This window comes from Myotis myotis, unplaced genomic scaffold (assembly GCF_014108235.1).
Source record: "Myotis myotis isolate mMyoMyo1 unplaced genomic scaffold, mMyoMyo1.p scaffold_m19_p_7, whole genome shotgun sequence".
In the NCBI taxonomy this organism is placed as follows: Eukaryota; Metazoa; Chordata; class Mammalia; order Chiroptera; family Vespertilionidae; genus Myotis; species Myotis myotis.
Genome location: NW_023416379.1, coordinates 47,285,940 through 47,303,358, shown reverse-complemented (window position 1 = coordinate 47,303,358; position 17,419 = coordinate 47,285,940). Strand labels below are relative to the sequence as shown.

The following is a 17,419-nucleotide window of genomic DNA, read 5'->3' as shown; positions in this document are numbered from 1 at the left end:
ATGTGATGTTGCCCTGCTGGCATGGCTCAGTGGTTGAGCATAGACCTATGAACCAGAAGGTCACAGTTTGATTCCTAGTCAGGGCACATGCCTGGGTTTTAAGCTTGATCCCCAGTGTGGGACATGCAGGAAGCACCCAATCAATGGTTCTCTCTCATCATTGATGTTTCTACTTCTCTCTCTCTCCCTTCCTCTCTGAAATCAATAAAAGATGTTAAGATAAAAAAAAAATATTTAAGCGATGCTTCTGAAGTGGAATAAATAGGATGTGTAGTACCCAATAACCTTGTGAGGGTGCAGGCAGTGTAGGAGAAGAGAATGATTGAACAGTTGCCTTAGGAGACTAGGTGGCTTGAATAACTAAGCATTATCGATGGTTTCTGTAACTCTGTATAAAGCATAGAGCACTGTACCTTGTTCAGTGAGGCTTCCAAAATGCTCTTGACTGGCCATCAACCCCCTGCCTACCCTCAGAGAAGCAATCCTAATTAAAATCTTAAACGGGAAAATCACCACAAGTAAATTCAGTTAAGTATAGTTCAAATTAAGATTCTGCATCCAGTTTCTGTCTCCATCCAAGTTTGATATAGCAATCAGATACGTTTCAAAGACTTCAACATTTTATAGTAACATTTCCCAAGAGCAATTTAATATTCCTTATGCCATATATATTAAAATTATTTCAAGTTCTTCCCTAAAGAAAAACAGAATCAAATTTGCTTTACAAAGTCAAGGAAAGACCTGAATGGGCAATTGAAATTAAGCCAGAAGTCAAACTGTACAGAACAGTGCACTTTAGCATATGTGCAAAAGTAGTGGTTATGGCATCACTTGCATCTATTTAGCAAAACTTACAGATCATGTATTAGAGATAGAAGTAATCTTAGTTATCACTCGCTGTATATCCTCTATTTTAATACATGTAAACAATGTGATGATTTTACATAGTATTACTGCTTTGATGAGAAACAAAAAGCTGTAATCAAATCAATGTAGTAACTTATAATTGATATTTATAATAAAAGATATATGGTCATTTAATTCTTTCAAGTAAATAAAATTCCTCTAAAGCACATCCACAGAGACACATTGAAAACCAGAATGCCCATATTATAATCTAGCACATTTCAACTCCATCATAAGATGGAAGAGCCCTCTCATTTTTGAAACCTGCAATCTATGGTAGGAAAGTAATAGGACATATACAATTGTCCCTAACTTGTGCAATGCTCATGTATGAAGCTCATGTATATTGGAACCATGTCCTTGCTTTTCACATTTCCATGGTAACTGAGTACTGAGAGACAGAGAGGGAGAACTTTATTGTCTCCTCCCCTCTCTTGCATCTCAAATGGTCCCCCTCAGCAGTTGACCCTTTGCATCAGCCTACAGCATCCAAGATCTTGTCTGGACAACTTCCATGCCTATCATCAGCTCCCCAAACCCTTCTCTGGTTATGCTACACCCATCTGGATAATTTCTCTGTTGACAAACATAAGGAAAGGACATATTACTTCTTATTTATCATCCTCTTATTTTAAAAAACCTTTAGAAATTAAAACAATGACATGTAGAAAATGATATCTCTAATATATGTAAAGTATAAGAAATAACAATTTGACTTAATAAATTGAACACTTCCTATATATTTGAAACCATCTACTACTTTGGTAATCTTTTTGGTTGTTTCTTCATTTTATAATATACTAAAAGCCTTGCAAAGTGGAAGTACCTTGGGAGTTCCCAGTTCTGAGAGGCTGTGCTTCAAGGTGCTATTATATACATCTAAGGGTAAATAAATATCATGATGAAAATGGCATTTTTCCTATAAAGTGATAAAAGTTAGAGGTATGTGCCCTATTTCACTATTAAGAGATAAAGAGATAAACACTTCATCACTGTAAATGAGAATAAAACTTGCATTTTAAAGTCTTTCAAGGGAATCAGCTCTATTTCCTCCTGTCTCCACTCCCTCAGTAACACATTGAGTGTATGTGCACTCACAAGGAAGGGGCATTTCTGTGAAATTAATCAAATACAGAATTCAATGTTCCTTGCAGATAGATAATTTTGGGATGTTCCATTGGGAACTTTCTAGTCTGAATTTTCATATTTCTTGGGGAAAGACTCACATGTTCCAAATCCTCAGTGTTTCCTCTATTAGTGAAGAACACTGTAGCAAAACTACTATATACAGAATCAATATATATGCAGCAAGACACTCTGCGGGAAAAGTCATCATTAAAATGAAAGAAGGCAAAATGTGTGGGAATACAATCCAAATGTGGCAAATAAAAACTAGCATATAGAACGCTGTAAAAAGTATTATACTAATTAATTGACTTTCTGATTTAGCTAAAATTAAAAAAAAATCTGAGATGGAAATTTTAAAAATATTCATAGCTCTTAATATATTACAGTAAATTCAGAAATGACAAATCTCACTTAAGAATAAAATCGGTGCTATTGCTTTTGATGACGATGGAAAGCACATGTTCAATGCCTAATTAACTCTTTTGACATCTTTATGTTTTGTTCTTTAATATTTTCCTAAATTTATAAAATAACTCGAATCCTTATTCTGGCTTTGGCTTTATATTTCATATCAGTGTTTCATCCTGTAAGATGCTGCTGCTGCTATTTGTTCTATATACGTTAGTTTAGCCCCAAAGCCTAAAGAAGGCTATAGTTCTATCATTGATGCTTTTATCTGCACTTCTGCATCTGGGCAATTGCTCAACTCCAGTCACAAAGACCTGGCGCTTAGACTGCATCCTCCCAGCTGAGGAGTTTTATTTGGTCATCTTGGTATTGGGGTGGGATATTTAAATGAGATGTCCAGGAAGCAAGTCATAAACAGGCTAAAGCTATAGATTTCGGAGTCAATGGAATATTTGAAGCCACAAGTAGGTAGCATGTCCCAAAGGAGAGTATATGGTACAGGAAGAGATCTTAGGACTAATGTGTCTAAATCATTAGGTACCCAACAAAGATTTAAGAACTAAAAGAATGGCCTAGAAAATGTACTGTACTTGATGAATAACTTCTATTGCAGTTAGAGTAAAAGATTTGAATTCTTATTTCCACGGAATTCCGCCTCCAGACCTCTCCAGCAAAATAGTGATGACAGCTAGTGAAAGCCCTATCAACACTTCATATTTATATCCCTGAGGTGGAACCATCCTATTTCAACACATAGCACATTCTCATTGAATTCCACATTTAGTGAATGATGAATGCAAGACGTTTTCCACAATCTGGCTGCCCGCTTCATGCATTTTGTTAGCAAAGCACACAAAACTGGCAGGATCAGAGAGTAGCCTTTCCCAAATCCCTCCCAGTTTCAGCATGGCTACAGCATATGTTCCTAAACTGGTGAATTTTCTCTTAAGAAAATACAAATTCAGCCCTAGCTGGCTTGATTCAGTGGATAGAGCGTCAGCCTGCAGACTGAAGGGTCCCAGGTTCTATTCCAGCCAAGGGCACATGCCTGGGTTGCGGGCTCAATCTCCAGTAGGGGGCGTGCAGGAGGCAGCTGATCAATGATTCTCTCTTATCATTGATGTTTCTATCTCTCTCTCCCTCTCCCTTCCTCTCTGAAATCAACAAAAAAATGTATATATTTTTAAAAAGAAAATACAAATTCATCTCAGTGCTTGACTCACATTGTATTGAGAGGCTTTATAATCTCTCTCATCAACAAAACTTGCTTTTATATACGTGGATCATTTTCTTATTCACAGGATTGAAGCAAAATGACAGCTTCTCAATTTGACTGTCAATACTGCTCAGCATCACTTCTTGGGAAGAAATTTATGCTAAAGGATGGCAATCCATACTGCATCAAATGTTATGATCGCGTCTTTTGTAACTATTGTGAGGAGTGCAAAGAAGCAATTGAATCAGGTTCCAAGGTAGGTCTTCTGTCAGTTCACAGAATTATTGCATATGAGCAGACAAATGCTTTGGAAAGCCTCTTTTCCTTTAGTTAAACATTAATACTCTATAGCTCTGCTACTGGGTATAAGGATCTTCAGAGTTACCATCAACCAAATTCTAGGCACTATGCTTAGCACTATTAAATATAATATATACTTTAATCTTTGCAATGATTTTAGGAGATCGTTTAGGATGCTAAATATTAAATAGGCTATTTGTCCAAAGTTACACCAATAAAATGTTGAGTTATTTCTGGAATCACAAGAGTATAAATGAATAAATACATAGATAATAGGATGTGTAAAGATTAAAGAATCTATTTTCTGGCTTCAAATCAGCTTCATTTCCACACCCATTGTGCCCTGATGCCTTTCACACATATAACTCATTCCTCCTACAAAGCAAATTATTGCATTTTTTTCATTTTCATTTACTTTGCCTTTGTTTTAGCTAGGTGGTGTTGAGATTTTGTTTAGTTAAATCTCAAATAATAATCTATAATAATAAAAGCATAATATGCTAATTAGACCGGATGTCCTTCCACTCATCCTTCCAGATGAAGCCGGGGCTGCAAGGGAAGCCTGGGTCCCGGGTGCCAGAGGGAAGCTGGTGCCAGCAGCCATGGGAAGGAAGGCCTACTCTTGCATGAATTTCATGCATCGGGCCTCTAGTAAGATATAACACCCTAAAGGTAAAGATTGGCTCTAGCCAGTGTAGCTCAATTGGTTGGGCATCGTCTATGCACTGAGAGGTTGCCGGTTTGATTCTGGGTCAGGGCACCTGCCCAAGTTTTGGGCTTGATCTCTGATAAGGGGTGTGCAGGAGGCAGTGATCAACGTTTCACTCTCATATCTATGTTTCTCTCTCTTTTTCTCCCTTCTTGTCTCTCTAAAAAACAATAAAAATATTTAAAAATAAAATAAAAGATTATTCCACGACAAGCCTCTCTTGTTTATAAAAGGAAGGTAGAGGAAATTTGAAGAAATAGGAGAGGGTCCACTTATTTTCCATCTGTCTTCAGTAATCAACCAACAAAGCCCCAGGCTCTAGCTCTTAATTGCCCCAGTCTCCTCTCAATGGGTAACAGTATCAAGAACAACTTTCCCTCAAGCTACCAACACAATCTACTGGCACCAGAGTCCCAGGAGTGTTTAGTTTTGTCTTATAAAATGGCTGGTTTTGTTGAAACACATTTAATTAACTTTTATTCACCGTCTCCAAGGATCTTTGTTACAAAGGCCGGCACTGGCATGAAAGATGCTTCAACTGTGCCAAATGCAATCACTCTTTGGTGGAAAAGCCTTTTGCTGCCAAGGATGAGCGCCTGCTCTGCTCGGAGTGCTATTCCAATGAGTGCTCCTCCAAGTGCTTCCACTGCAAGAAGACCATCATGCCTGGTAAGATCAACAGGGAGTTCTGGTCACTAACGGAAGTAACCGTGCTTTCAATTAAACCCAAGCACAGAAGAGAATACTAGCTAACAACAAAAACCTGCTTCTGAGAAAAATACCTTTCTTGCTATCCCTTGATCTCATTTAGTGTACTGTAGAAATAAATCATTATTATTTCTGTCTTGAATGGGTAAATTAAACCTAGGTCATAGAAACATTTTGAATGAGAATGTGAGCCATAGAGTAAAGATAAAATCTATACCAATAATGCTAACATAGCATTACATACCCTGTCCTAGATATAACCAATGGCAGTTTTGTTCTCTCTTAGGGAAAACAAGGATCCATGTAATCAATAGATTACGTGGATCCCTTACACGTTTAGGCAAGCACTAATTCTCTATGATTTTGACCCTCTTCTCAATCCGTATAGACAGCAGCATAAGAACATGACTCTTATTTTCTTATTATGGATTCAAATATTTTCTAGTTGATCATAACTGCACAACATTAATCTTATGAGTTTGTGCCCTTGGCATTCCTAAAAGTCCTGTAAGGATGATTATGGCCCAATTTATCTAAACTACATGCAGCCTTTCAGAGTCTCTATTTATAACACTTTCACATTTCAAAATTGTAGCTTCCAAAGCACAAGAGTTTTCAGCGAAAGAGTGACTAACCGTCATCATGTCTGAACTCTATTTACTTTTTATTCCCCAGATAAATATTTTGGAAGCCAACAAAACATTATTTTTATAAGGATAATTAATTTATCACTTTAAAATACATATTTTAAATAATTTGACATATCTTTGCTTAAAAGACTATAAAGTTATGCTTGATTTGTACTAACAGGTTATTAATTTGGGGGTACAGGTTCCCGCAAAATGGAATTTAAGGGAAACTACTGGCATGAAACCTGTTTTGTGTGTGAACATTGCCGACAGCCAATAGGAACTAAACCTTTGATTTCCAAAGAGAGTGGCAATTACTGTGTGCGGTGTTTTCAGAAGGAGTTTGCTCACTACTGCAACTTTTGTAAGAAGGTAATTATCTAAAGAGGATAAAGTTTGGGTAATCTTCCAGACCACTGCCTTTTAGCTGTACTATATAGTGGAAGTGAACTGATACTACCAGGTTACATTTGTCTTTAGTGTGAATTCCAACATGTCCAAAGCACTACCTGTCGCATTGAGGATGGTCATCTGTTTTTCTCACCATAAAATTCCACCCAGAACATTAATTTAATATTCCAACATCTCAAGTGACTTGAAATTCCACTTCCATTCACTGCTTTCCTCTAATTTCATGTATTCTAGTAGAGAACACACACCTCCCTTTGAACAAAATATTGCAAAGAAAATAATTTTTGATCTATTTCATTGCAGAGAAATATGGGTTTGTCTCACAGAGTGATGAAGTGAACCAATTTAAACAAGATGTTTAACTCCTCACATTATGTCTCAGCAATACAAATGCCTTCTGGCTTGAAGCTTTTATGTTTCTAAAGAGTAGATAGGGAGGCTCAAGGGAGATCATTAGGGAAATTCATTAAATAAAAAGACAGAAGACTAAGACCTTTGTGTGGCTGCCTTCACTTCCTTTAACTTTGATATTCATTCCAAACATATTTTCCAAAAGAAAAAAAAAGGTCATTTTTTTTTCGAGTAGACTTTGCCCAATTCTTTTTTTTATCCTCTAAGCTTCTTTTGTGAAAAAGTCGCTCATCTCTGTCACCTTTACAAAACCTGTCTGTAGTCTATAAAATATATATTGATGTTCTTGAAGAAATCCTTGACCCTGAGGCATCATAAGTTTAAAATAGCACTATAAATTGTGATGAGAAAGCTGAATCATGAAACTACATTGGATTACTACAGTGATTTCTCAACACTTTTGATATATGGGCTACTTTGGCAGATATCTTAAGACCTTTTGTATTATTGCATCTGGAAAGCTAGAAGTCTCATTACTACTTTCTACAAATGCATAAATAAACATACATGCATACAAACACACACAGTAATTTTCTAGGTATATTTAAAATACTACTACTGCATTTGAGGTGGCATCAATAAACCCCTAAGTTATAATTCTTAAATTACACTATAATGATGTCTGAAACTTACAAAAGATAGAACATGACATCTTATATCCGGAGACTTCCATTACGCTACCAGAGACACTGACTTGGAAAATGACTTCAAAAGCAATAGTCAGACCCTATGACCCTGTGACATGTGAAGCTCCAAAAAATTGTCAGAGTCAATGACACATTTAGAAACAGATACCCGAAATAAAAATGAATAGATTTATCTCACTATTTTGAGGGGCAGTGAAGTTGACCATTTTTTGACTGTTTCTTAAAGATTTACTCTAAAATAGTAATAAGACTTATGGGAATTATCTTAATGTCATTGATTGGGCACACAGTATAAAGTTCATTAGAATACTGTGAAGATTCAAGAAAGGAACTTCTCTAGTACATCAGCTGCTAAGCGCTGTCTGGGGCCAAACCTCTGGCATTTCCCAGGTTATAGGAACCTGTCCTATATTTAGGACATGGTTTGAAGTCACTAAAAATTTTAAAATGTTTATATTGGATAGTAGACAGATCATGACAAGCCAGATTATTTTCTATTTAATTTTTTAAGCCATAAATCCTTTAAAGAAAGCCAGATATAAACGTTTCTCATTAAAATGATCCAATCTGAAGAAAAACAATTCGTTTCAATCTAACCAAAGAACAAATATTTTTTAAAAATTAGGCAAAAACTACTTGTCAATCAGGCTCTTAGAAGTTTTTTCATAATAAAATAAAATAAAATAAATTTTTTTTTGTGAAACTAAATTTTATTTTCTACCCAACAGCAAGTAACCTCAAACTACAAGTGCTTTGAATTCAAACTTCTCAAGGTTCAAATAGACTATTCGGCAATTTATCAGCTGTCATCTACTGAATGTAAAATCATTATTGCCTCCACTTTGTCAGAGAAGAAACTTGATCTAAATCCTGGCATCAATCAGTGGCAAAAACTAAGCTTAGATATTAGACTTCATTTTAGCCCACCTGCCTCTTCAAAAGGAACATGATCACAAGCAATCTGCTTTAATGCCCCCAGAGTGTCTTCTCCCTAATTAAACAGTCTTTGCTGTACATTTCAAGTTTTACTTTGCTGTGAACACATTTTTTCAAGTTTGAATCTTTTAAGCATTGCCTGCTAATCATTTGACCAAACAAATCAAAGGGATCTTGAATTCTGCTGTGCCTGCTCTAAGGCATTTAAAGTCAGTAGGGAGTATTTTAAATTGCTTGTGTTCACACACACCATCGTGTTTCCCATTTACTTATTTAGAATAGTGTACTTTTTTCCCTTTAGGAAAAATAACTTTTCTTCATAATACCTTTAATTTTTAAGGTATTTTTGTTATATTTTAAAATATCTTTAGAATAATCATTTTAAAACCCTCTATCACAGGCAAATAACATTTTAATGGCTTATCTACTTCATTGAAATACAAAGGTTACAAGAACCATCTCAGCTACAACATTGCTTCAGTCATTATAAGACAGCGGTTCTCAACCTGTGGGTCGCAACCCCTTTGGGGGTCGAACAACCCTTTCACAGGGGTCGCCTAAGACCATCGGAAAACACATATATAATTACATATTGTTTTTGTGATTAATCATTATGCCTTAATTATGTTCAATTTGTAACAATGAAATTGGGGGTCACCACATGAGGAACTGTATTCAAGGGTTGCGGCATTAGGAAGGTTGAGAACCACTGTCTTATAATGAACCACTTATAATATAAAACATTTACATGAACACATTCCAAGTTCCACAGCTACTGCAGGTCAATAGCCATGATTCTGAAAGGTGCTATGACTTAAAAATTGTTACACAAGTTTTTACCTATATTATCCCAAAGAAAGATGTCTCTGCCTTTTAAAAAGTAGAACCAAGGATTCAACTGGTATAGAAAAAAAAAAGTATATTATGGAGGAACGATAACCATCTCTGACAAAATTCTAGCACATCACACATCAATGTACAACCAGTGCCCTTAGAGCCTTAACGCTGAAAACTTACACTGTTGCCCACAGTATACCATTTGTGCTAGATAAAATATTGGAATTGCTTTCCAAACACTTTTTCCATTGGAGTTTATTCACTCATTCAACAAGGACTTATCAACTGTTTACCACTGCAAAGTTATCTTGCCTCAGTATTGTATTAATGTTTAAGCACATGGGCTCTGGGATCAGACTGTGCAGGCTTGAATGCTAGCTCTGTGTGTCCCTGGCAAGGAACAACCACTCTAACCCCAAGTACTTGCTCATCTCATAAAGGGGAAAGATAATAGTCCCTACTGTGTAGGTATGTTGAGAATAGTAAGAAGAGGCCATCCCTTAGCACAGGGCTGAAGACCGAAAAAACACTTAGGTTTAGCTCATTCCTAACAGATGATGGTGCTTATCCATTCCATTCAGGGCTGTTACTGCTGGATATTCTTGAGCCTGGAGGAAAGCCTTCAGGAAAAAAGCTTGTTATTCAGCATCCTTAAAAGGTAAACATGGAAATAAGAACAGAGCATAGAAAATATTTTAGATCTAATGGCAGATCTTTGAAGCCCAACAAGAAAGTCATAGAAAGATAAGAAATGAAATCAATAGCTGACTTCTTTTTCTTTTTTCTGGATCCATTATATCCCTGTTTCCTTTCTGTTTCTGTAGAAAAATTAGGATATGTATCACCAGTTCATATCCCTATAGCCTTTTGCTTCTCATATCCATTCCCCAAAAAATCTTAGAAAAAGGACAGCCTGACACAAGATGATCAAGTAGCCCAACGAATCACCTGTGGACATAGACGAGCATCACAAAAGGTCTGAATTCTTACAGCTCCCACGGTCATTACCTTTTTTTGTGATCCTTTGGCAGGTGATAACTTCAGGTTGGATAACATTTCATGACCAGCCATGGCATAAAGAGTGTTTTCTGTGTAGCGGCTGCAGGAAAGAGCTCTGTGATGAAGAGTTTATGTCCAGAGATGATTATCCATTCTGCTTGGACTGCTACAACCATCTTTATGCCAAAAAGTGTGTAGCCTGCGCCAAACCCATTACTGGTGAGTTCTTTAGTTGAATACAGTCCTTACATGAGACAGTTATGGCTACATAAATGCTATATAGTTCACTCTGAAAATAAAAAAAAAAAAGGTAATCTTTCCCTTATGTTTCTTTTTCTAGATAAATACAAAATACATAAGCAGCACTATTATACAGACCCTTCTAGGCAAATATAGATTATAATCAGGGTAACTATACTCTAGAGGCCTGTGAAATTATTTGGTATCAGGCCAATGAAATCATTTAGTTTGGCCCTGTCAAGGCATTAGGGGTGAGTTAATTAAATGTTTGCCCAAATAGAGCAGGCTAATTTTTAAGTTGATAATTTTATATGGCCCTTGAATGATGTTATAAATATCCAAATGGCTCTTGGCAGAAAAAGGGTTCCCCACCCTTGCTATAGAGGATTATTAATTCTAAATGTAATGGTACTAACTCTCAATAAAGGAATAGTTCAGAGGAAGAGGAGAACAGGATGAACTGAGACATAGAGACCTTCATGAGGAGGCCTGGTCTGAGCCGGACCTTTAAGGATTCGAGTGGAAGGAAGGGATATTTGAAAATAAAAATCCTGCTTAATTCCAAACAAGGATGAAAGGGCCTTAAAAATGGAAAATGTTTTAATTAAATGTAAGTATTGTACTGAAATCCAAAGCTGTACTAATTAGGGTAGCATAGGTTACGAATTAATTAAACTTCGTTTTAAGATGTTTCTAACAAATGTATTATTCTATTTTTTCCTCTTTGCCCTTGCATTAAGTTTTAATTATGAATAGATGAAATAAAACCAGATAGTGTTCTGCTGAAGAAACAAAGTACACGTGGCATGTTTGAAAATAACATAAGTGGTAAATCAATCTGTGTTAAATAGGTTTTCAAGGCAACAAACAAAGCATTACCTTTTCCTCAGAGACCCTTCTAAAATGCTTACCCTGTAGTAAAAGAACTAAAGCTAGCACGGCCCCTGAGAAGCCCCACCATCACTCTGCTAGGTAATTTACAGTCACTGAATGATGTGGCAGAACTCCCCATGTCTAGTATTCTTAGATAATATTTCATACTAGAGTCCCGGTGCACGAAAATTCATGCACTCGGTGGGGTCCCTCAGCCTGGCCTGTACCCACTTGCAGCCTGGGACCCCTCAGAACTAAGCTGGCAGTTGGACATCATCCCTCTGATAGCCTGGAAGCCCTCGGGTGATGTCTGACTGTGGCTTACGCCCGCCTAAGCCGTAGTCAGACATCCTTAGCACTGCCGAGGAGGTAGGAGAGGCTCCTGCCACTGCCTCTGCGCTCCCAGCCGTCATCCCGGCTTGTGGCTGAGCAGAGCTCCCCCTGTGGGAGCACATTGACCACCAAGGGGCAGCTCCTGCATTGAGCGTTTTCCCCCTGGTGGTCAGTGCATGTCATAGCGACTGGTCATTTCTGGTTGTTCCACCATTAGGGTCAATTTGCTTATTACCCTTTTATTATAGAGGATTTTAGTTCAGTTTATGTAACATGGAATTAAAGATTATTGTATCCCCCTCTTTCTCCTCCATCTTCAAATGTTTCACAAAATAAAAGTTGAATCTTCATGAATCTTTAAAGGAAGAAAACAGTTGTGCTGCACACCCAGCGTAGCAGGCTTTCATTGACTTGCAAGCAGGGAGAGAGTGTTACCTGGTACTCGGAGCACAGTCCTGCTCATCTATGTGGGGCACCAAGCTTTTCACAATCTCACACTGGTCCTCAGGCTACGTCTGGCCAGCATCCATGTTTTGTCTGGCCTGCACATGTTTGGAAACAATGTAATGTAATGTGTAATGTTATGTAATATAATGTAATGTGTAATGTAAAATCCTACCCAGGTGAGTTGACTGCCCTTACATTCCAGAGCTAGGTCACTGTTACATGGAACTAAGCTGCTGCCTCGTTGTGTAGGGCATGCCCTCTCTGTTCCTCACACCTTGTTTTCATCACTCAGCTACGTCACCTGTCAGCCCTTTCAAGGCCTTGCTTTGGCAATTCCATACAATCAGGCTCCAAAGGTTGGACTCTTAACCACTCTACTTTCCTGCCTTTTACACATCTGACAACTTCTGAAGTCAGGAGAAAAAGCCCTTATCTTCTCTGATTTTATCTAGAAAATGGGTCTTACAGCAATGCAATAGTACCTGGAGCTCCAAAATCTCCTTAGTGGAGTCTGCCATCACAAACCAACAGATACAGTTGACTTATTCTAGAACACTTTTCTTGAACTAGTCAGAAAAAAATGGGGGGCTTCCATGAGAATATTAGAAAATTACACAACTCAAAATGGATTTGAAAACTTTTGGGGAACCCAATTGGCCAATACTAGTTTGTAAAGAGCCTACACAAGCCCTGAACTTGATGAGTTTCAGTTCTGATCCATAACAGATTCATGTGTCTAGGAAATTTTTTTCTGATGAATTGTAGCACGTTGATCACTGAGCTCAGCTTTTTAAGGTTCAGACAGAGAAACCACAGTGTTCTGAATATTACATAAGGATGATCAGAAACCAGAGATTTGACCCAAAAGTAATTCAAGATTATCTATTTAATTTGGAATAACCCATCTTTTGATAATTATCTTCATCTCCTTTTGGCTCTGTGACTGAGAGATACTAGGTACTGAACTTCCAACTTGCTTTAATAATTTTATCTAATTCTTATATTTATTATATATAAATCCTAGAGTAGTGCTTCTTTTAAATTGAGCTATTTGAACTAACATCCGATAGAGAATTCTTATACTATCATATCTTCTGAAAGTTGCACATTCAAGCAAACAATATATCACTTGTAAGAAACTATGTTAGAATGTTTTAAAAATACTATTTTATAATAACTAAATCTCTAAGGCATCTGGTAAAAAATTTTAATCCCATCACAATGAATTTGAGTCATCTGAACAAACTCAATGTAAAAATATATTTTTTCCTCCTCTAAGATAAGACTAACCTTTCAAACTCTTGGGGATAAATAAAGCAGCTTGATGTAGTGCAAAGTACTTTGGACTAGAGAGTAAATTACATACCTTAGTCTTGCCTCTGCTCCTGACTATTGTGTGAAAGTGAGTAAACAATTCACCTCTGAGGTCCTCACTGGCCTTATTTTTAAAATAAGGCGTTGAGCAGGATTACATCTTAACTTTCTTTCATTTCTGTTTATTTTAACTAAAAGGGGTTTCAAATATTATGATTTCTTCAGAAAGGGATGCTAATGTTTCAGGTTATGTTTTTTTACAAAAGATAAATTCAGGCTTAATTTAGTGGAGTGAAGAGCATACATAGGCTCTGAAACTAGATGGCCTTGGATTAAATCCAGATCTGCCACTTACTAATCGGGTGATTTGGGCAAAGAGTTGAACCTCTCTGTCAATTTCTGTATGCAAAGTAGGGTTGGTGATAACATCTTCCCCATGAAGGTGAGGCGAGCGTTATATGAAGTAATACATGTAAAGGGCTTAGAATATTGATGGGTTCATCTTTAAGTGTTCAATCAATGTTAGTTCTTATTTTACTGAATTTTCAGGAGTAAATGAAGCCAGATAAAAACAAGTGCTGGAGACCTGTTTCCTGGATGAGTCTCTTACTGCAGATGACCCTCATGACCTGAGGGCACAAGCATATCTAAAATTGAAACAATTTATAAACATCACAGGATCAGTTAGGCCCTTCTTAAATTCCTGCTACCAGATACTCCTAGTTTTTTCCCTCTTTGTAAAATTCTAGACTTGTTTTTACATTTGCCACTGTACAGGCTTACTAATAAACTCAAGAAAAACTCATGAGCATCAAAATGCTAGATGTGTAATAATTAGTTTTATGAACAGAGATGATTTACATTTATCGAGAACATCATTCTTACAATCAGCTTGTCAATGTTTTAAATAACATTAAAAGAATTAATTGGTTCATTATTGATTTACTCTTATTAGAAAATGATGATAGCACCATAAGTAACAAGCTATAAATTTATTTAATCAAGGAAAGTAGAAAAATTTTATATAAATGTTTCTATGAACTGGTAAATTATATGTAAAGACATCAAATAATGTTTCTAGAGTGGAAATAAAAGTTCATTATAATATTAAGGAGAGTTTATCTGAAATAGAATGCTTATTCACTCTTTTTGCTTCACCATCCCAAATGGACTATTTGGAAATTATATGTGAATAAGCACATGAACTATTTTAGCCTCATTCTATGGTATAAATCACAGGAAGTTCACAGTCCTAAGGTCACTTGAAAAAAACTTGGCAAATAAATAAAGACCCAAGCTTAGGGATATTCCAACCCCTTCCCAATTCCTAGACCTTTCTCCTTTTCTACAACTCCTCAAAACCAATTCCTTGAACTGTGTGCCTTGGATTCATATTAGGGATATAGAGATAGTGTCCACTGAAGACTCAAATTCTACCTTTCTTCAAACACCATGGCTGAAGTGAGGCCCAAGTGGTGACGGCTGACAAGGCACTTCTTAGGAGCTAATCATGGGATAACATGGTCTTAGAGTGATCAGATCCACAGATCTTTGTCACAGGCTGAAGTTGTCTCTGGGCAAGGTAATGAGGTCATCATGTTAGGCTAGCTGCATGATAATCTGGATAAAGTTCTAGATTTGGGGCTTTTGGAAATTGTATCCCAGACCACAATATGAGCATAGAACTTTATCCTAAGTAAAATTTAAACATGGGAAAAGAAGGAGAAGAACTAAAAGTCGTCAAAACATCAGACATCAGGCTATGAAGTACAATTTTATTTTATTTTATCCTAATATTGCCTCTAAGAAAACAAAGGCACAACAAGAGAAAAGAGAAAGATATCTTATTTGAGTATCTATTCCCAGTGCACTACACTGTATTTCCTTATCTGTCTTAGCAGTCCTTATCTGCTTCCAAAATTATGTGCTTTTTATATCCAAATTCTACCTACTTGTGTAGATGATGGGAAGTTTTCACTGGGAATCAGACTGGATCTCATCAGAGGAACCTATTGCCTGGGTGACAGTCCCAGATGAATGCAGAGCACGGGGGGGGGGGGGGGGGGGGGGGTGGCGGGAGGCAGCATTCCTTTTGAGGTTACTTGCCTCAGTGTCATCTTTCTGCATCTCCAGTGCCTAAAAGAGATCCTGATTGAATGCTCAATCTATTCATGGAAAGAATAGATTATTCTTTTTCTCCTATTTTTTACAGGTCTCAGAGGTGCCAAGTTTATCTGCTTTCAAGACCGTCAGTGGCACAGCGAATGCTTTAACTGTGGGAAGTGCTCAGTCTCCTTGGTGGGGGAAGGCTTCCTGACCCAGGACAAGGAAATCTTCTGCCGCAAATGTGGCTCCGGGGTGGAGACTGACATCTAGACGGAGACAGTCCTTCCCTTCCTAACATCCACCTTGCTTTTGTTCTCACTAAATCCAGAACTTGGTTGAAGTCTTGGTTGTATTTCTGACTTGAGTTTTAGAAAATATTAATGTAAACTTCATAGCAGAAGGGTTTTGCACACATTTTGATTGAACTGTATTATAAGAACTCAAAAAAAGCACAGTCTAACGGAAATGAATGTATACTAAATCACAAAGGAACCTCTGCTTGCAAAATACTGCACTCTGCTGTTAGAAATAATAGGAGCATATCTCTTTATTGTAACCAAGTAGAGCACCTATACATAGAAGTCATGGATGTTAGTACTGAAGACAGATGTCGTTCAAAACTGCAGAGTAAAAAGGAAATTAAGAGATCAAATTAAAAGGCATATGTAAGACTAATGTTTGTGCTCCTACCAAACTAGTGATACATATGGTGGTATGAATAATAAAACAGTGATCCGGGAAAACTGATCAGCAATCCGCACATTTAAGAATTCTGTCATTTTATCATTCTTTTATTACACATACTGGCTTTGAAAAACAAAACTGCAATTTGCCCTCATCCACACTGCTTCCACAGCTCATTGGTTCCCATGGTTAATCAATGTCTCTGATACGCTATATAATATAATGGGTTCTCTCTACCTGGGGATAGTCAAAACATATTTTATTAAATGTATTTTCAAAGCCCACATAATTTTTCTAAAGAGTTACATATTTCATGAGAGAAAATGTCTATTCTTTCAAGCTAGCTAACCAGGATAATCATTGTCTCCAAGGCAAACCTTTAAAGTAAATAGATCATTAAATCATCACTTGTGGAAATGAGTTTTAGGGAAGGGACTGAGTGTTGGAACATGACTTTCATCCAGATATCTAAAGGCATAATAGAATGCATAATTAGCTCTGAGCCTCATGCATTTTGACTTCTAAAATTACATAGATGATGAATGGAAAGACATAAAGGCAGGCTTTAAAGAAATCTAATATTAATAACTGAAAAAGAATAATTCACTGCTGGTAATTCAGGACCTGTAACGCCGTAGAGCAGAGCCATGTGGGCTATAGATGAGACCTCCCACTGTTCCTTCTCGCTGCGCCACCCACCTCACCCAGGCCAGCCACACCCCAGAGCTTCAATCTCCGGCATGACCCAGGGGTGCACTCTCACCCCTAAGCAGTCATTCTACAAAGAAGTCTGTTTTTATTGGTCATAAGGGACGTAACGGCCTTAGTGAAAAGTCTAGCTGCCCTGCACAACCCTTTACACATTGTGTGGGACAACTGAAAGCAACCTCTGCTCTCTACAGTCAATTATCAACCTTTTAAGTGCACTTGCGTGGGATAGGGGGAGGTCAGGAGAAGAAACCCACCTAGATGTAACTTTTATGCATCTACTCTCAGGTTATTACATAGCATTAACTTTTCTGATTGAAATCTAATTATATGCTGTGGCTGATTACCATCATTAAACTAGCATCCCAGGAGATTCAATTAAAATTGTTATGGAAACACCAGTTTTGAAATAGTTTAAAGTGCAAGGACATTTAGAGATGCTAACAACTTAGAGATACTAATAAAAGTT

The 17,419-nt window shown here is 37.1% G+C and overlaps 1 protein-coding gene across 2 annotated transcripts in view; it reads left to right on the top strand.

The window, feature by feature from the left end:
• The window catches only part of FHL5 (four and a half LIM domains 5), a 33,046-nt gene extending 16,613 nt beyond the window's left edge, over window positions 1–16,433 (top strand). For both annotated transcript variants that reach the window (XM_036317204.1, XM_036317202.1), the window contains 5 exons: window positions 3,744–3,914; window positions 5,162–5,336; window positions 6,207–6,376; window positions 10,278–10,464; window positions 15,665–16,433. In XM_036317204.1, the coding sequence (XP_036173097.1) occupies window positions 3,756–3,914; window positions 5,162–5,336; window positions 6,207–6,376; window positions 10,278–10,464; window positions 15,665–15,828 (855 nt within the window). In that variant the 5' untranslated portion in view covers window positions 3,744–3,755 and the 3' untranslated portion in view covers window positions 15,829–16,433. The remainder of the gene's footprint in view (window positions 1–3,743; window positions 3,915–5,161; window positions 5,337–6,206; window positions 6,377–10,277; window positions 10,465–15,664) is intronic.
• Window positions 16,434–17,419: the final 986 nt, after the last annotated feature.